Genomic DNA, 20,401 nt, shown 5'->3' with positions numbered 1-20,401 from the left:
CAGCGGGAGCAGAGTGGGAGCTGATTCGCTGCCAGGTTTTGGATGACTGATGGATGTTCAGGGTGAGAGAGGCCATTAGTGTTTTACAGACAACACTTCCCTTCTCAGTGACCCGCTCAGCCCCTTCTACGCCTGATAAACTGAGTCTGTCTCACATTATGATGACGACTCTCTTTTTTCGTTTTGTGTGGCAGCAGAAGCTCCTGGCACAGAAAATGTTTGTCCTTTTATGCTTGATTGATAAGCCTGTAAAACACTTCAACACTCAGCAGTAACATCTATAAACATAACATATGCAGGGTTCCCACGGTCATGGAAAACCTGGAAAAGTCATGGAATTTAAAGGCACATTTTCCAGGCCTAGAAAAGTCATTAAACTAGTATTGAAAGTTTTGGAAACAATAATAATAATAATAATGCATTTTATTTATAGGGCGCTTTTCAGGGAACTCAAAGATGCTGTACATAGTAAAAAGGATCAAAGTGTGTATTAAATTATATTAATTTAACATAACGGAATTTTTTTTCTGTAGCTGACGACGTAACGTGGCTCTGATATGTGTCAACGTGTGACAAGGTTTTAGTTCGGTTTTTGTTTTTTTGTTTTTTCATCAAGGAAGTTTTTTCGTTTTCCCCCCAGGTTCTCCCTCTCTCTTCATGTATGCCTACGAGGCATTGTAAATATTTTTTTAAGCACTTTTGGCTGAGGGGAGGGGCATACAACTGCAAATGGCAGTATTTTGTATTTATTTTACAAATTAAATAAAAATGTTGGCAGTTTTTATAGAAAAATCATATAAAAGAAAGCTGGTTTGGAATGCATGTTTTGTTTTTATTTTTTTGTTTTTTTTATAAAAATTGGCTTTTTTCTGCTTTTTGAAAAAAAAATATAAAAAAGACAATTTTTGGCCAATTTTTATAGAAAAAAAAATCCCCCTTACATTCTCAAGAGGCGTGTTTTCTTAAAAATCAAACTGTTTATTATAGAAGGAAACTGTTAAAAACAGAAATTATTGTTGGATTTTCAAATTTCCGACGGTCCATGAAAACATCATGTGGGATTCTGAAATTATGTGTGAACAAGCCTGACGCTTATATGTTTGAAAAACGCCCAGCAAGTGAAGCAAAAAAAAAAAATGGTCCTTGAAAAGTCATGGAAAAGTTTAGAATTTTTTTTTAGAATTTTTTTCTATGACAATGTGTGGGAACCCTGAATATAAAAACCTGTAAACCCTATAGATACTCTCTCACAAATTGCAGTATTGTAACACTTAAATTTTCCCCTCAACCCATCTGTGTGTACATGCGCTTGTGAGACTGTTTGTGTGTAAAAGTGAGAAACAAAACAAGTATTTGTGTGTCTGTGTGAGAACAGTCTGAAAGCTCTTGTGAAGTTATACGGAGGCAGACAAAGCGAGGAAGTTTAGCTACTGGTCATTGTTCAAGTGCTCAGTTAGGTAACACTAATAGATGGTCCGTCTGTGTGTGTGAGAGTGTGTGTATGTGTGTGTCTGTGTACCATCGGGTCCATTCAGGGAACAGCGCAGCGCTCACACGGGGCCTGAGGTGTCTCTCACCTCTCCCCACACACTCTCCCACGCTCGCCGGCGTTGCCTTTCTTCACACGCAGCCCGTGGACAAGCCTCACCTCCGTCTCTCCCGCTAACAGACAGCACCGGCCGCTGATCTGGGATCAGTATCTGGCCGCGGCCTCTCAGTCCGTCTGGTCTCCCACTTCTTTCTCAGCCTCAGTAGGAAGGAAGTGACCCAACACTCCGGCACCCGTCCTCCGCTGAACACATTGTTGCCACATCAAGGCCAAGATATGTACAGTAGCCCAGCTGAAGTTTCCCAGCCTCCCTCTCCTCTGCACTCCCAGCCCCACACCTTTCAGAACAAATGGCAGAGCTGAATAACTGTTTGTTTTGAGCGCCATGGCGTGAGTACGGCTGCCCACTGATATCGACGGAGGAATCTAATCAGAGGACTTATTAAGAATCGCGCCGTTGAGCAGGAAAAAACAATCGAGGCTGTAATGTCTTGGGTCTCAGATTTGTTTGTTTTTGGTGTTGTGATGGCAGAATTTCCCTGGAGGAAAGATATTTTTCATTCAAGAGAAAATGAATTATCTGCTCTATGTTAAAGGGATAGTTTGGATTTTTTGAAGTGGGGATATATGAGGCACTTATCCGTAGTCAGTGCATCACATAGAGTAGATCAGTGATACTCAACGGGCAAATCTGCCCCCCACAACCATTTTTAAATTTCTAAAATAAATAAAAAATAATAATTTACTCACACTGGGAATTGTTGTTGTACTTTTAGTATATGTAAGGTGCCAGAGTGCATAAAACAGCATTAAAATAGAGCATTATTTTTTTTAAAGTGCCAGTGGAGGATTGCCCCGCCCCCAGACAGAGAATCTAGCTAAGCCCCTAATGTCCTAAAATCCCTAAAAGTCCCAAAGTCCTGAAAATGTCTTAAAATCCCAGAAATGTCCTAAAACCTGACAAAATGTAATAAAACCTGAGAAACGTCCTAAAATCACAGAAACATCTCAAAATCAGAAATGTCCTTAAGTTCTAGAAATGTACTAAAATTCTAGAACCTACTATATATGTTTGCACATCCATCTTCACTTTTGCACACTTATCTGCACATTTTTTCTTTTTTTTTTATATCCCTTTTTAATCTTTTTGGCTTTTTTGTGTCTTTGTTTGTTTGTGTTCTGTACATATTGTGCATATCTTTATTATTATTATTATTATTATTGTTATTTTATTTTATTCTATTTGATTTTATTTTATTCTATGTTAACTGCCTTCCTTTGTCTATATATTTGCAATTATTTTGCCTTTTTAATGAATATTTTATTCAGTTGCTGCTCTCTTATTTGCTACTTTACCAAAACAATTTCCCTCACAGGATTAATCAAGTTTTTCTATTCTGTTCTATTCTAGAAATGTCCTAAAATCCTAGAAATGTCATAAAGTCCTAGAATCGTGTAAGGGGCTGCTGTGACTGGCCCCTGGCCTCCTGTCATTTTGCAAAAGTGTCCCAAGCTGAATATCCCTGTGCTACTTTAGGTAATACGCCGACTGTGGATAAGGATTTCATACAGCCCCACACCAAAAAAATCCAAACTGTCCCTTTAATATTAATGCTGACAATTATGCGATGCACATGTTCTCATAAGAAGAAAGATGCACGCTAAACTGAACCCATGCAGTCATCCAATCTGAGCCAGCAGGACGCAGCAGGAGCTTTTGCCCATGATGAGAAGCATTCCAGTCTGGTTTGTTCACTAACTTGCTGCAGTCCTGCGGTCTCCTCTCTTTCACTTTCCGGAAACTTCACATACGGACAAATTTCATGCCGAGAAATGTTATGCGTCAGGTTAGAAGTCTGCTTGAAAGGAAGATGCAAGATTATTTGCAGAACATTCCAGCGTGACGGAAATAACCTTCCTCGCAGTGTCTGTGTGGCCCCTGTGACGCTTTGGGTAATTAGAAGGAAGCGCTCCGCAAAATGAGGGCCTTCTCACCATAGTGCTGACTCTGTTTCTGGCTTTATTGTGAGCTGGGAATTGACTGACAGGGGCGTGTGTGTGTGTGTGTGTGTGAAGGAGATGGTAGAGGACTTTGTTTATGTGCGTCTTGCTGTGCAACTTGTTTTCAGTGACTGTATTTGAATACAGTATCAATTAGACGGAGAGAGAGAGAGAGAGTCAGGCAGTCAGGTCTGGCCCAGCAGCCCACATCAGGCTGTGGGAAATGCAGTCCTGCTTTCCTGTCCCTTCAAAGAAACTCTGCTCTCCAGCAAAATGGCAGGAAGCTTCCCCCGGCTCTCTGATAGACAGGCACAAAACAACACAGACGGCCAGCCTCACCACATCACCGTCTGACTCTGCCCCGCATGATCTGCATTAAACTGGCACCGCGAACCGTCTGCAGAACTTTTTTTTTTCTTTGGCAACAGAGAAAAAAAACATAACATCCAGCCAAGTGTGTAAAGGTTTGGAGATGTTTTGATTTCCAATTTATGGCTATTAATGTGTCCACAAGATGGAAAAGTTCACTTAAGAAAGTAGACTGAAGGGGGAGACATTAGCCACGTTATCCCTCTGTCATGATATCTCTCGAACATGGAAGCCAAGTCGTATCACTTAGTCCCTTTTAGCCAGCCAGCTTTCATCTGCGGTGTGTGTCGAGTCAGTGCCGGCCAAGGGTAACTAGCAGTAATATATCTTAATGACAGAGTTCACAGTGGGCCGCTGTGGTGTGGTGAGATTCCCCCCGCGACTGTCTGTCTCTTCTCCTGCTTAACCGCTCCAGGAGACCCGAGAGGACAATCGTCTCACATGTTTGAGGGGAGACAGTGATGCATTTGCAAACATGTTCTATCTATATCTGTATATATATACACACACACACAGAGTTCATCACTCAATTTCTGTCACATTTTCTGGCTTTTCGGGAATGCATCATTGTCATTTGGCTCTTCTCCAGAGCTCAAGATGCATCTGTGAAGCTTCACCGAGCCCTAACAAGACTTTAAAGGACCAGTGTGTGAGATTTAGGGGAAAATATATTGGCAGAAATGTAGTAGATATGATACGTTTGTTTTCTTGATTGTATAAGCAGCTGAAAATCAGAACTGTTGTGTTTTCGTTAGAATCAGTCGTTAGACAGTGGGTCCTCCTCAGTGGAGATCGCTATGTTGTGCTGCCAAGTTTCTGCACTGTAAAATCTGACAAGTTGATCTTACTTAAAATAATCTTGGAGGCTGATTGTCAGAAAAAAGGAAATTAAATATAACTATTAATCATCATTTATGTTTACTTTATATCTAATAGTGAAGTTTACTCAAAATTTAGATGTGTGCGACTTAAAAATGACAAGTTTAATCACCTTATTCTTTCAAAGTGTTAGAAACTTCGGTAAAGCAAGTTAGTCTGACTTGATTTAATCATTACAAAGAGGATTTTGCGATGATGAAGTTAGGAGATGTGCCAGTTGTGTTTTGTGAACATTTTTAAGAAAAAACAAAAATGATTGACTAGTTTGCAACTAGCAGAATACAGATCTAGTTACATTAAAACTGTAAAAATTAGCTTAATTACACACAATTTTCCATGGCTTTTCAAAAACTTTCAGTGATTCCATGACTTTTCCAGGTTTTTCATGACTGTGGGAACCCTGAATGAGGCACATGCTTTTCCAAAATTGTCATTTTATCATTTGTCCTTAAGAAGTCATGGAAAAACTTTGAAATATTGTCCATGAAAATGAGTGGGAACCCTTGTAGTAGATGTTTGCAATGTGCAGTCCACCGCTTTTTGTCACTTCACTCCCCGGTTTCCAAAACCTTTCGCTGGCATCTGGCTCTTAGCTGCACCGGCCGCAAGAAAATTAAGTTTAAGTCCGTTTTTTGTCAATATGTGCAGAAGCAGCAAAGTAGTGTCAGGCTAATATTTCCATCATCAGCAGCTCCAAACAAGTGTTGCCCATTGACTTATTGATTGCACAGTGTAATGTATCATTATACAGTGAGGGGCTTTCGATCGTTGGTCCGACCTGCTCCGTGGCCCCCCATCTGTCTCTCTTTCTCACATAACCATCCATTTGTCTTCTTTCATCACTTTTTTTTTCACTCTGCATCTCGCTGATGTCCATCTCCTCCTTTTCGCATCTGGCCCGCTTCCCTCTCCAGTCAGGGCGGCTCCGCTCTCTGCTTTTGGCAGCAGCAGAGGGGGACAGGACAGGACAGAAATATTGTAGTGGTGTATTAATGAAATTAGCGCCGTAGTTGGTTTGGGAGTATCAGGCGCCAGGCACCAGGGCTGGGCCGGGGTTAATTAGCTGGCAGCAGGCCTCTAATTGGGTCAGGACCGTGTCAGGCCCCTGGCTCTGGCCCTACAGGGATTGGATTACACTGTCGGGGGACAGACAGTAGGGGGAGGGAGAGTTTATGGTGGCAGAGGAGGAGAGGACGGAGAGGGAGCTGGAGGGTGCAGTGGATGTGGTGGAAAGGGGGAGAGAGAGGAGGGACATGGGAGTGAAGCTTAATCTGCCAGCAGGAGGTGAGGAGAGGAGGAGATGGGGAGGGCCGGCCGGGCAAATACCGCTGTTAGACTGGATTGGATTTAGGTGGGTGGCGGCGGTGGTGGTGGTGGGCTGCGATGAGAGGGGGGCAGGGCAGGTGGTGAAGCTTGATATGTGTATCCATAGCAACAGCAGAGTGGTGTGACACCACATGGGATTTGCTTGTGTTTTGGGGTGTGGTCTCAGTGCTGTCCTTGTCCTTGTCAGTCTACAATTAGAAAGTTGTTTTGCGTCCATTTCAGAGCGTTCAGAAATGAATTTGTCATCTTTGTTTTGTTTTTGCGTCAGGTGATTTGAGGCTCAGCTATAGGTGTATGATATTGTAAAATTAAATTTAAGGTAGGGATGCACAGTATTGAATTTTTTGCAAATATATAACAACTAATTTGGCCAATAACCAGTATCGATATATCCACTTTTTTCCCCAAATAATTTTAATGACCATCACGTCTTTTCTGTAGTGAAATTAACACCATGTTATGTAAACTCTTATCATATTGGCCATCCAGCAGATGGAGACATGAAATACAATGATTTTCATTGTATGTAAGATTCATTCATTGTGAAAAATAAGAATTATAAAAAAATACTTCTTGTAACTTAAGGTTGATGTTTTGTGCATGTTCACATAGTCAATTAAAAATTCAAATACTTCTTTTAAAGCCAGTATCTGCAGATACCAGTGACATACCAATATTTTTGTACATCCCTATTTAAAGGGACAATTCACCTTGAAGAAGTACTTGAATATAATTTTAGATGAACAATTTAAAACTTTTTTGTCATTTGATTGTCGCATACCTAAATAATTTAACCAGTTATTTTTAATAAGTTGATTTTAGGCCCTGATAGCATGTTTGCTCCATTTACAAATTCTCTTGCAACAAATGATTGTGCTGAAAAAAACTTCATCCTTAAAAAAATGAAAATGAGTACTTGGAAAAAGTACTTGAAAGTCCTTGAATTTGACTCACCCCCGTCTTTACAAACCTTTTAGATGTCACTCAACTCGTGATGCTTTAAAAAAAAAAAAAAAACCTCAACAGCACTGTCTCTTTCTGGAAATCAGATAATGAGGAACTATTTTCTTGACCTACACCCACCATTACTGCACATAAGGAAGTGTGCATCTACTCATGGACGAGAGGCTCGTGCTTCTGACAGCGCGAGATGCAAACATTAGTGGCGTCCTCCTTGGCTTAGCTGGTGCCAGGTGAGCTAACAATAGATGCACGCTTCCTTCTGCACTGTGATACAGTTGCTTATATGAACCCTAATATCCCCCAATAATTAGATTTAGACTGTAATAATAAGTGAAACCACTACGTCTTTTATACTTTATGAACTGAATATTTTTGAATAAGGTTGGAAAAAAGACTTTTTCTTTTTATATTTCGGGCAGATTAGATACTTCACAGCGGGTAGAACCACTTTGCGCAAGTCAAAAAGTTACATTGTAATAAACAGCACTGGAGCATGTAAATGCACAACTTATCGGATCACTTTGTTTATTGTCCGTGTAACAGTTCAGTTGGACTCTCATCAGAATATTTCGTATAATTGAAGAATATGATCCATGTAACCACAGCTATTGCACACTAAAAGGTCCGTGGATTATCTGGAGTGACGGGGGTGACGATTTCTGAAAGAGACATTGCTGTTGACTTTTTCAAATGTATTTTTTTATGTGCTTTGAGCTCAACAAGCCGAGTGCCATGTAGTTTCATTACATTGGCGAGAAGTCAGACATCTCTACCACCGATATCTCCAACACTCTGCAACTCACTCTCAAACAATCTCAATTGATAAATAGCACTTTAGGTAAGAGGAGAATTATGTACTTTTCATTTTGGGCTGAACTGTCCCAAAGCGCCACACATGTCAGACGTATAGACATTTCCATTTTAATCCCTCTGAGCTCTCCATAATTCATGTTACACGCGTGGTTACAGCATCCAGTTTGCTCACATTTATGACCAATGGTCGTGCACTTCACTGCAGCCACACGTAGCTTATAATGTAAGCCATAAGTGTTATGTTGGAATGAGACAGACCACCAAAGCCCTCCCAAAATCGCAATTATTCATTTTCTTGGCTCCGCTTTATAGGGTATGGCAGCGATATTTAGAAAACGGGATTTTCTGCATGCAGCACTAAATGTTTTGAACTCAGCCACCTCTCCCTCTGTAAGCCACATCGCTGGGGTTTTGGGAGTTTGGATAGTTGCAGGGGTGGGATTTTTTTTTTATTCAAACAGTCGTCATTTGTGTTGGACATCTGTTTCCCTGCTTTGATTATGTAGCATTTTTTTGTACCTATCATTTCTCTGGAGGCCAGTGAGTTTGAAACATGGCAGTGATCGGATGGCGAGTACACGTAGGAGACATCATCAGTTTGGTCAAATATCACAAGGCGGCTTTCTTAAGGAGCGGAGCAGCTCTGCTGTTAATGGTCTCCCTCATAATCCAGGCATAAACAAAAGGATTACCCTGACTGACATGTCTCTTCGTACAGAAATAATAGTATCCAACAGCTTAATATGGGATTTTCAGATTTACAGTTTATGCCCTTCAAGAATTAGATTAAATACATACAACACTCAGTCCTGTTTGGCCACAGAAATCCTCAGAAAAGGGGCTTTAACCCATCTTCAAACATGACATCGGAGACTGGAGGCTTAAATGTAATCTGCTAAACAGAAACAGATTGGTGGCAGGGGTTGAGCAATATTGCCTTATACGAGCATTTGCGTATTTGCCAAGTGGTGGTTAGCGTCTGGGTGGTTGGCAGCGCGGCCCGCGGCGCTGGTCGCTGCCCTTGACTAAGCAGTGGCCCTGGTTCGACTGGCACCTGCGGTGAGGAGGCCCACGTCTGATCTTAACCACGACATCACCGCTGCCGCCACCGTGCTAATACCGCCCCACTGTAGCCGGAGCCACCACAGACCCCCTTCACTCTCCGTCTGTCCCTCTCTGTCTGGACCTTTTCCTTTTTTTTGCCGCACATGTCTAATCCTCTGCGTGTCTCACGCTCGCTTCCTTTTACTTTTCAATTCATCCACTTTCTCGACGCCAGGGACAATTACAGGCCTTTGATGGCAGGATACAGTGTTTGTGTATCTCGGGGATTGCGGTGCTGTGGTTTCTTGCTACATACCGAATGAGCCACAGAAATGTGTAACGACTGCCTACCTTACAAAAAAAATCTATAGTTAAGTTGGATCTGCTTCAGATTTAGTTTATTGTGTCTTTCTATTAGTGTATTATGAGTATCTTTTATTGTCCTATGTTTTTTTTCCCTTACTTTTCTTCGTCTCTATTTTACTTTGTAGAGTTTCACAATTTCAGCCCATTTCATCTCAGTTATTTTTATCCGCTCTGAGAACGTGTTGCCGAATAACAGTAGTGAAGAGCATATACAGTCATGGAAAAAATTATTAGACCACCCTTGTTTTCTTCAATTTCTTGTTAATTTTAATGCCTGGCTCAACTAAAGGTGCATTTGTTTGGACAATTATAATGATAACAACAAAACTAGCTCATGAGAGTTTAATTTAAGAACTAAGAACTATTCATTTTCCATGGTTTTCTTGATAATAACCAAAATTACTTAAATTCTTACATCAATAGCTATGGCATTGCATAAAACACTACTTTCAAGCATTCCATGTTTTCTTTTCTGTTTGCTTTAAACACATGATACACACAAGAGTTAATACTTGATTGCATAACCATTGTTTTTGATGACTGCAGACATGCGTCTTGGCATGCTCTCCACCAGCTTCTGACATTGTTCTGCTGTCACAGCAGCCCATTCCTGTTGGACAAATTCAAACAAATTTTCTTTGTTTTTGGGCTTGTGGTTCTCCATTTTGAGTTTGATGATTTTCCACAGGTTTTCAATTGGATTAAAATCTGGTGATTGAGCAGGCCAAGGCATGGTGCGAATGTTGTGGTTCTCCATCCAGGCTTTAACTGACCTTGCCGTGTGGCAAGGGGCATTGTCTTGTTGGAAAATCCAGTCATTCGAGGCAGGAAAGAGTTTTCCAGCTGATGGAAGAAGACTGTTTTCAAGGGTAGTCCTGTACATGACCTGGTTCATTCGGCCTTCACACAATTGCATTTGCCCTGTTCCACTCAGACTGAAACAACCCCAGATCATGACTGATCCACCCCATGTTTTACTGTAGGGGCAAGACAGTCTGGGTTGTAAGCTTCTCAGGCTTCCTCCTAACCAGTAAGTTGGCTGGAGTGGGCATCAATTCAAAATTGGATTCATCACTGAAGAGAACCTTAGCCCAATCATCAACAGTCCAATCCTTGTGGTCTCGAGCAAAGAGTAACCGGGCCTTCCTCTGCCTTTCATTGATGAAGGGCTTCTTGCGTGCTCTGTGTGACTTCAAACCAGCTTCAACAAGTCGGTTTCGAACTGTCCTTGCGGAACAAGTCACATTTCTCGACAGTGCCCACTCATTTTTAAGGTCCCTGGAGGTCTGACGACGATTCCTGACACAGGAGCGGATGAGTGCACGCAGTCATCTCGTGGGGGTAGAAAGACGTTTCCTGCCACGGCCAGGTAGCAATTTGGCAGTGCCATGTTCAGCTTGTTTTTTTTTGTTGTAATGAACGGCTGTCTTGGAGATCTTCAGTTTTTTCGCTACCTGTCTCTCCAATTTGCCAATTTCCAGCAGTGCCAAGATGGCTGCCTTTGTGGCTTCACATAATTCTTTTGTTTTAGGCATTATGTGAGAGCTGACAACTTCTGAGTTGTGCTACGGCTTGAATGTAAGCAGGAAACCACTCTAGGCCTTTGCATGTGCAGTGCTGCTTGTGACATGAAATGGCCTCTTATATACCCTGGGAATCAATTAAGCTTAAGAATGTCAAATAGGTCATAAAGTATTATGTGACCAGCTGCATTTTTTGTTGTGTTCATTGTATTATACGTTTAGTGGTACCAGATATTAGAATGAACAAGAAATTGAAGAAAACAAGGGTGGTCTAATAATTTTTTCCATGACTGTATATTCTGCCACAATTTAACAGCTGTCTGACGGAAACCAACCAAGTGAAATGACAGACAGAAAGAAAACTTAAAGACTTAAATGTGAGAATTTCCTGCTTTTCTTTTTCACTCCTGATAGTAAAAGAAGAGTCTTTGGTTTTTGGACTATTAGCTGGGCAAATGAAGCACATTTGAGATGTCACTTTGGTGTCTGGGAAATTGTGATGAGCAGTTTTGACTTTTTTGACATTTTATAGACTAAACAGTTAGCTCATTGTGAAAATAATGGGCAGAAATAGGTCACTAAAAAAATAATCATAGTTGCAGCCCGTTATGCATACATCAGCATGCACATGCCTATAGTACATGAATGGTGATGTGATCTGCAACCTCAGGTGTGTTAGTTTGTATGGAGATTATATCTATAACAGGGCAAAAAGGTGTGTACGGAGATTGTTTTCATTTTAAAATGCCATTTTTAAATGGAAATGTGTTATCGTGTGGCTTCAGAAGTCGCCCTGCCGACACTGTGTGATCAGGGCTGAATGTATTTGACAGGCTGACACCACTTCACAGTGACCTGTAGGTGAGCGCTCCAATACCTCCCCAGAGTGTTTCCCCTGTTCATCTGTTCTATTAGTTCCTCTTTAACACCTCTACAGGGCCTGACCTTTTTTGGGCGGCTTTACTAAAAGGTCACAGGTCAGGGTTCAGCCCGAGTACACATTAGCATAGAGTGCTAATGGTTAAAAAAATGGAGAAATATCCAGTTGGTGAGTTTTTGTTGGATCATCAGGCACATTTTAACAATTTTCTTCATGTCTCTTTAAACCAAATTTAATTAATTTCTCTTAAAAACGTGGGAAGAAGGCAGTGAGCTTCGAAAGAAGAAATGACTCCAAAATTAGAAAAAAGTACAAAAATAACCTAAAACTTTTAAATAATAATGATAAATAAAAATTTAAAATAAACAAACAAATAAATGAATAAATTAAAATAAAAGATCTTAAAAATGACCTTGAGAAAGTGCTTTAAAAATAACTATGTAATTATAATAATTATACTTATAGTTTGTCCCCAGCTTTTTCTTTTATACCTACACATTTTTCTCTAGCTCTTTCAAAATAATTTTCTCGATCTACTAATTTCTTGCTATTTTTTAAAACATTTATTACCAGAACGCTCATTGTTTCTGTTTTTGAAAGAATTTGCACTAATTAGCTTAGAGTTCAAAGGTTTGAATACTTGTGAAGGGCATCTGAAAGCAGCACGAGGAAAGTGATGTCGCTCCAGGTTTCAAAGGGTTAAGCCATGATTTCATATCCTGGTGTTACAGATATTGTGGCAGGAAGTTGTCGAATGTATTATCACAGCTTCAGTTTAAATCTTCCGACCTCGTGTTTTGGATTTATGGAACGTGACTTTAACGCGGTTGGTTACATTGCATTGACAAAGCAAGGAAATAAGACGTGGAAATATTTATAATCCACAGTTTTCACTGTACAAAAGGGCTTGGGAACAAGTGTCCAACTCGAGTGCGAGGCAGCCAAGCCTGACTCTCCCATAGGGACTCTCTTGTAACCCCGGCCCGACCCTGTCACCCGACCCTGGACCTGGCCTTAGGCTCTCCCCACTCAGGGTCACGACCCCTCGGTCAAACGCTATAGCGTGCCTGTCATCCAGTCGATGGCGACCTCGACCCTTTTCTCGCTCTGACATTGTGCCAGATGACGTTAATTCCTCATCAGCTGGACGTGGAGGGAACCACTTCAGCAGCAGACCCTGGGTCAGATTGCTCCCCGTTTGTGGTCATTTGAGGGCTGAAGAACACCTGATGTGGTGTCGGCAAGAACGTGACCAAGACCAACTGCTGGGCCTATTAGTTGGTCTTTTTGTGCCATTGTGTGAAACAGATTGTAAATCACTTTTTCATGTTCTCTGTCTATTATTCATTCTCGGACTCACTCTCTGTCCGCTCTCATCGGTCAATAAGGGCGCATGCTTTATTTAAACAATCACCAGATCAGGGACAGATTTAGAGGGATTGATCCTCAGGCTGATCCGCCTGGGTGAGAGGGTCTTTATCCTCCAGAATACATTCTTATCGAAGTCTTGTATTGATCAGGGAAGAGTTAATAACCTCAGAATTGATTGGGTTGCTTTTCAGTGAGCAGATGTGTCAAATTAGGTTTTATGTTAACACACTAAATATTTGCAGTAAGGGAAAAGAAATGACAATCTCTGAGTTTTTCATTTCTTTGCATGACAAAGTCCAGTCAAGTAAATTATAAGAGATATAAAGTCTGAATTTTATATCTTATATGAATCCTAAAACCTGCAAAATAGAAACAGGGTCTGTGGTTAACACAAGCTTAAGAGATTTTTGTGTTTTGTTCTACGACATAAAATATGTCAGTGAATACCCCACTGTGAACTTTAAAGCATTTAGATGACTAAAAAGAGGCGGTTGCTAACATGTGGCTTAATGAGACTACAGAGCGTAATCATGCTGAGCGCGACTTTACGCCCTCGTTGCGGAGCGGCGTCAAGTCATGCAACTGTGGTGTAGTTTGTTTATAACTAAACATTAGCTTTTTACTCCTGGCAGTTGCATTTAGGCTTTAGAAATCCTCAAAGTGGTGTTCGTTTGTGAAGATTATCCTGCTAAACATAATGCATAAGTATCATAAACGTTTGTTTACCACGGAGCTTAATTTCTTCAGTAATCCAAAATCCAATGGAAAAATCACATTAGCTTTTTGATGAGGGAACCAGGGCGACACTAACGTTCACACTCTGTATAGTGTTACAGAGAAGGATGTTCATATCAGACATGGCCAGAGTGCACTGCTACATGTGTATCTACATACTGACATCAGGGAAACATGTAAATTTGGTTCCAGGTGTAACATATTTCCACCTGATTTTGGACCATATTCCTGCTAGAACATGTCCCGTTGTGTTAAGATTCAGAAGAGAGAGAGAGGCGCTAAAACGAAGCCCTCTCAGACAGAGGGTGAACGCAGGTGTTGCAGCAGAGATATTATGAGAAAGTTTGTTTTGTTTTGGTTTTTTTAGCATTAAAGCGTGTGAACATGTTCTTGTAGAAACCTAAAATTTAAGTATGAACCTGAGCTTAATAGATCCTCTTTAATGATCTAAGCATACATATTGTGGAAATTCACATATTTGTATACAAACCTGGAAGATTTTTGTGTAGGACATTCTGAGTGTGTCAGATGAGTCTTTGGGTACTTTGGGTTTTCACTTCTCTGTCTCCTCTTCTTTCAGATAAGGAGAGCCTGATCACGGAAAGTGGAAAGCTCCACACCTTGGATATCCTGTTGAGTCGGCTAAAGGCTCAGGGACACAGAGTCCTCATCTACTCTCAGATGACCCGCATGATAGACCTGCTGGAGGTATAAACACACACACACACACACACACACACACACACACACTGGACTGTCTTCTGAAAGACCAAAATAGAGCTTATTTATCAAAAAAAGGGCTAGTGGATCAGAGAAATGTCCTAAAATCTTAGAAACGTCCCAAAATCCGAGAAATGTCTGAAAATATGATAAATGTGCTAAAATCCCAGAAACATGCTTAAAATCCTACAAATGTCCCAAAATGCGAGAAATATGCTAAAATCCAGGAAACATCCTAAATCTGAGAAACATGCTACAACCCTAGAAATGTCCTAAAATCCTCAAAATGATCTGAAATCTAAGAAACATCCTAAAATCCTAGAAAATGTATGGGGCTGTTGCGTCTGGCCCCTGGCCCCTTGTCAGTTTGCAAAAGTGGCCCCCAAACAAAGCAAGTTGAGTCTCCATGCACTAGTACCTTCTACCAAGAATTATTTTTTAAAAAGGGATGATTTTGTTCTCGGTGAACACACCTTTAATGTGTCGTTTGCATATATCTCTGTTTTTGGGAGCCAGTTGTTTGACTGGTGGGCTTACACGAGCGAGGTATTGAGCTCCGGTACCTCTAATCAGCCCGCCTGTCCCTCGTTAGTGCACTCATTAGACGGCTAATTAACAGGTCAGGGCTAATTAGCGGGGTCTCATCTGCAGGGGATGCAGCCAGATGGGAGGGATGACTGGAAGGGGTGAGGAGAGAGGCGAGGTGGAGGGGAGAGGGGGAGGTGGGGGTGGTAAGGGGCCTCGGGGTGAGAAGAGAAAGAAATTCAGCAGAACACAAAGGTAGTTTGAGGAGGCAGAGAGGGAGAAAAGATGGAGAAGAAAAGCCAGAAATGAGAAATGCCAGAGTCATTTTTAGGGAATCTCATTACCTTTATCTAAAGTGCTCTAAGCTGTTTGGATGGGCACAAAGTCAACGCAGATACATCATCGTATCCTTTAGGTTAAATCATGAGCAAGGGCTGTTAAATTCATGCTAAAGAAAAGCACTACATCAGAGACGCTGACCGTTTTGAAGCGTCTTGGCTGGCTGTTATCAGGTTTTAATGTCCAACAGGTTGAGGTCAAATCATTTGTAAAGTCTGCGTCACCGTTCTCTGTAGGAAAACAAAGCAGCGCTGCCTGTAATCATGTGTCGACAGCCTCGGCGCAGTGCTCTATTGTTGCCTCCATATTTGTTGCAAACATCACTATGGAGCCAAAAGCCTCTGGCATGATGTCACTGGGAATTCCTTCCCCATTCACACGCCGCGGTGCCGTTTCTGCGGCCAAATCTTTTGACGGCAGATGGACTCGGCCCAGGTGGGTAAGGGCTGTCTTCCTGCGCGTCTGGAAAATGCTGGGAATGCCTTGTTTTTAAGGCGGCAGGAACATAGAAAAGGTGAAAATGCTAGAGATGAATCAGATAATGTAGAACAGTTCATTTCTGTGTTAACCCTTTCAGTCCTAGGCCCCAAACTTTATCTACAGCAAGTTATATACTTCTTAAAGTCTTTTATTAGCTTGAAATAGGGATGTATTGCATATTTTCTTCTCCAGAATAATTGGGACTATTTTCAAAATGAAGATTTATTTGAATTGAATTGTTGCAGTCAAGATTAATGTACAGAATGTAGAATTTGAATTCACATAGAAAAAAATGCTACAAAATCAGGGTGTCTGCAGGTTCTTAAAAAGTATTTCAGTGTTTAATTCAATTTTATTATTTATTTTTCAGTGTCAAAAGTCATGAAGTAGTTCCAAATTTGAATTTGTGAGGTAACTAAACCTTTGGTGTTAAAGTTAAATAGATCGCTTTTTAAAGCAGCAAATACCAAGCTCCACAAAAACAAAATACCTGAAAAAACTGAAATTACCTTGTGTCAATTCTTCTTTTAGGCGTAGTGGTTATAAAATCAGTTTATGGTTTAAGTTTAAGCATCTTATCTAACACCTATCTTTTGACTGACCAAACAGCAGTTGCAATAATTTAAAAAAGTTGCTTTAAACCTCTCAAACCTGGATCAGCATTAGTTTATTATAATTATTAACATTAGAATATTTTTAAATACCTAGGGAAAAATATCAGTAAAAGTTTAGAATTATATATTGAAAATTAGGTTACATAAAAATATTTATCATAATTAATATATACTATTTTTTATTTTATTTTAGAACTTTTCCAGGTTTTTTTTTTTTTTGCTAATTTCAGGTAATTTTCTTGCCAAATTGGTGATTGCCTTTTTCCCCATGATTGATTGATTGAAATCTTTATTTCAAACACGAAAACATGTAAAAAACAAACAGAAGAAAACCAAACAAGGAGAGCAAAATAGCATTTACAAACAAGAACAAGTATAATGCCACAGAATTAGAAAATAAAAATAAATAAATAATATGAATATCAACAAAGTACCAAAAAACCAAAACAAACAACAACACAAAAATAATAATAATAATAATAGTGATGCATTTGACAGTTTGGAGTTCACATGTCCAAAAAGGAGCTGAAGTAAAAAACTTATTTAATCCCACCCCTTCTTCATAAATCAATATAAATTAATTAATTATCCAACTTCCCTATAGATATACTCTCATATTAATTATTACTTAAACTAATTTAAATATATAAATGAGTAACAATCAAATCAATTAATTAGTTATCAATTCTATATATTCTATATGTTTGCTCACATTAGCTTGTGAAAGGAGTCTGACTGCAGCACAAGAAAACTGATGTTAATCTAGGTTTCGAAGGGTTAAACAGTGAGCAGGATGCAGGCGTCCCACTGAAACTGGTTCATGTTCTTCTCGCTGAGCCCCACCAAGCTTTGTTCTCCGGGTCTCATGAGTCAGTGTTACGGGGCCGTTTCTGCAGCATGAGTGAGCTCATACAGTAATGGGAGGTTGTGACAGCGGCTCCTCGTCTAATGGGTTAAAGACGTCCATGAATTAAGTCGTGTATTCACCCAATCTGGCTTCAGTTTTCCTCCACCATATTATCTTTCTCGTCGGTTGGGGATAAAACCTCTGCAGATGGAGTTGATTTCCTGAACATGAGACTGTGACTGAGAGAAACAGTGAAGGAGAGGCTGATGCTAATCTGTGTCATTAGCGTCATTGTTTTCGTCGCCGGTCGGCTGCCGGCTCTTCTGGTGACATCACGCCGTCGGGTGATGGATCGTGAGGATCCGGGTGGCCTGAAGAAAAATAACATTGTTGGCTTTCTCTGGCAGCAGCCGATAGAGGAGCGGGGCCGCCAAGTCGCTGCCCTCCTGCTTGTGTGTGTGTGGCTGCTCAGACGGCACTTTGCTGTACTGCAGGTCTGCGGCTTACATTACAGAGCTGGCGGGAGTGCCCGCGATGACTCGATGGTTTTGCAGCCAGAAAATCAGCAGCAGATTTTTGTTTAGAAAGAGGGATACAGTGACTCATTACGCAATGCAAAGCATGGATGGAAGTGTGATTATATTATGATACATTCTGATTATTTCATTAAATGTTTCTGTCGTACTGTGATTACAAATGCAATGAAACAAGTGTCACCTGTGAATTAATGCTGCTTTCCATTCAAAGTCAGAATTTCCCTGTTGAAATTTCTGAGTCCCGACTTCCAAGCGCTCCAGGTGCACATCACCAAAACCCTTTTTTTTGGGGCGGGGGGGTCCCTAGTCAAAGTCAGAGTGTAAGGACAGAGGGATGTCGTCTACTGTAAAGCCCTCTGACGCAAACTTTGATTTTTGATACTGGACTTTGTAAATAAAATTGACAAAAACATGACAGACAGTGACGAACTGATGTTTCTGTGGCGATCCCATGGATGATTGCGCCTTCAAGAGGGCCGCCTCCTTGCGCATATGAGCGAAACAGAGGAAAAACTACGCATAAGATAACAGACACAGTTATACATTTTATTTTTATACTTGGAAACGTATCAAATCATGTCATCACGTGGTTTCTTTTAAGTGTTCAGTACATGTACATGCCTGTGGTTTCACGATGACTTTAGTGTCTGCCATGATACTTTTAATTTAATTCAATTCAGGGCCTGTAATCGATGTGAGACGACATTAGTAAGTTAGTTCTGTTGTTTTTGATGGATTCTCCAGTATCAAGCTGGTAGATTTGGTTGCTGCTGTTTATAATGTGGCTCTGGAAGCAGTGATGATAGACTGGTTTGATGCAGCTCAGCCCCACTAAAGACTTTTGTTACAATGTTGACAATGCACGCTGTTGAAAAATGTTTGTATGGTGCCACTACTTTGAGTCCTTTTCTTTTTTATGTGGTATTTTTAGCTGTTGTTGAATTGGGAACCGCCTGTGACCGTGCACACTGTGTTCCCAACATGAGCAATAAATACACACCGTGTCTTTGACGTTGGGGACCTGTCATTGTTTGGGAAGTCGACAACAACCTGGCTGGCACGAGTTGGTTTTCGTGTGGAAGACATTTCATTATGCCTCTCAAACAAATGTCTCTCCTCCCACGCCTCTCTCTGCTCATACATCATTTCAAGTTTGTTTGTAAGATATCACAACCATATTTTTTGTGACTAAATACGTCCTAATAAGCCGTGCACAGTTCGTTGAACTGGATTTACATTTTGTCCAGTTAAAGGTTGACCTGAACCTACACTTTGATTTCTAACAATTGCAGTGGAACACATTACAAAATCAGTGAAAAGCTGCAGAAATTCGGCAGTGTCACTCATGATTAACACCGATCCAAACAAAATAGAGGAGTAAATTGCCAGCTGTTGAGGTTTAGGTTTCAGTGTGGCAGCGCTACAGCAGGACTCAACAAGCTTTAAATCACGGCAGCTGAAGGTTGCAGAGACAGGGTTCCTGCAGATCCTTAAAGTCTTAAAAGGTATTTAATTCATTGATTCATGTTAATCTGTCTAAAAATGCCTTAATTGGTATTAAAATGAAAAAACAAAATCTTTGAAATTAGTTAAAAATGCCAAGAAACGGGACAGTAGGATTTTATGAATTGTTTTTGACCTGACATTACATTGTAAAATCTTTTTATCTTTTTATATTTTAACTTTTATTGTTAAATAATTTAATAAATTCCTTTTCTAAACTTGTCATGGTGGGAATCCAATCAGTGGAATCTCACATGTAGAGTGAGAAACACAAAGAAAACCATTTAGAAAGGCCAGATATTTCCCCACTTCTGCCGCCAAACCAAATATGTTCAGGTTTAGTTTGTTTAAGAAGGGACGGTGCAAATTAATAAATACATAATATGTAAAAATGCCAGAATAAGGAGGCCATTTTCATCTCTTGACAAGGTGTTACAGAAGGTTTCCTAAAATATAGCAAAGCAAAGGAACAAAGAAATACACTTTAAAAGACTTTTTCAAACACATCAGCAAAAAAGAATAAAGAGAAAACTTCTTTCTCTGGACTAAAAAAATCAGATTTTATGTTACAATAAGTAAGTAAGTAAATAAAACTTTATTTGTATAGCCCCTTTCGAAACCTAGGTTACAAAGTGCCGTACAAAAAGAACAATACAACAAAATATCACAATCAGAGAAAAAAAATGTCACAAAGAAAAGTAACAATCAGTATCAAAACTCAAAATAGAGTACATGAATCCCTCATAAAAACGCTGAGAAAACAGCTGTGACTGAAAGGCCTCAGTAGAGGTAGCCGACCTGACCCCTGGGGGGAAATTTGGGGGAAAATAATTCCTTCTTCAATTCTGGTTGTTCTAAAAATGAGTCTTAAACTTCATTCCTAGTAGCATTTAAAGAAAAAAAAGTCTTAAATCTAGCTTGCCTTAAGCTGCAGGATCCCTGGTAACAGATAATCCTCTGAGAGATCTCAGGTGATCTATTTCTCAAACTTTTTTCCTTCTGATTTAGACATAGATGA

The 20,401-nt window shown here is 40.3% G+C and overlaps 1 protein-coding gene across 4 annotated transcripts in view; it reads left to right on the top strand.

Annotated features, from left to right (window-relative positions):
* Positions 1-20,401, top strand: part of ino80 (INO80 complex ATPase subunit) — a 56,487-nt gene that overhangs the window by 23,985 nt on the left and 12,101 nt on the right. For all 4 annotated transcript variants that reach the window (XM_088089323.1, XM_088089322.1, XM_042503253.2 and 1 more), the window contains exon 28: positions 14,400-14,527. In XM_088089323.1, the coding sequence (XP_087945449.1) occupies positions 14,400-14,527 (128 nt within the window). The remainder of the gene's footprint in view (positions 1-14,399; positions 14,528-20,401) is intronic.

The sequence above is a fragment of the Plectropomus leopardus genome, chromosome 16, assembly GCF_026936395.1.
Source record: "Plectropomus leopardus strain MGB_pleo_1.0 chromosome 16, ASM2693639v1, whole genome shotgun sequence".
Classification (NCBI taxonomy): Eukaryota; Metazoa; Chordata; class Actinopteri; order Perciformes; family Serranidae; genus Plectropomus; species Plectropomus leopardus.
This window is presented reverse-complemented; position numbering and strand designations above follow the sequence as displayed.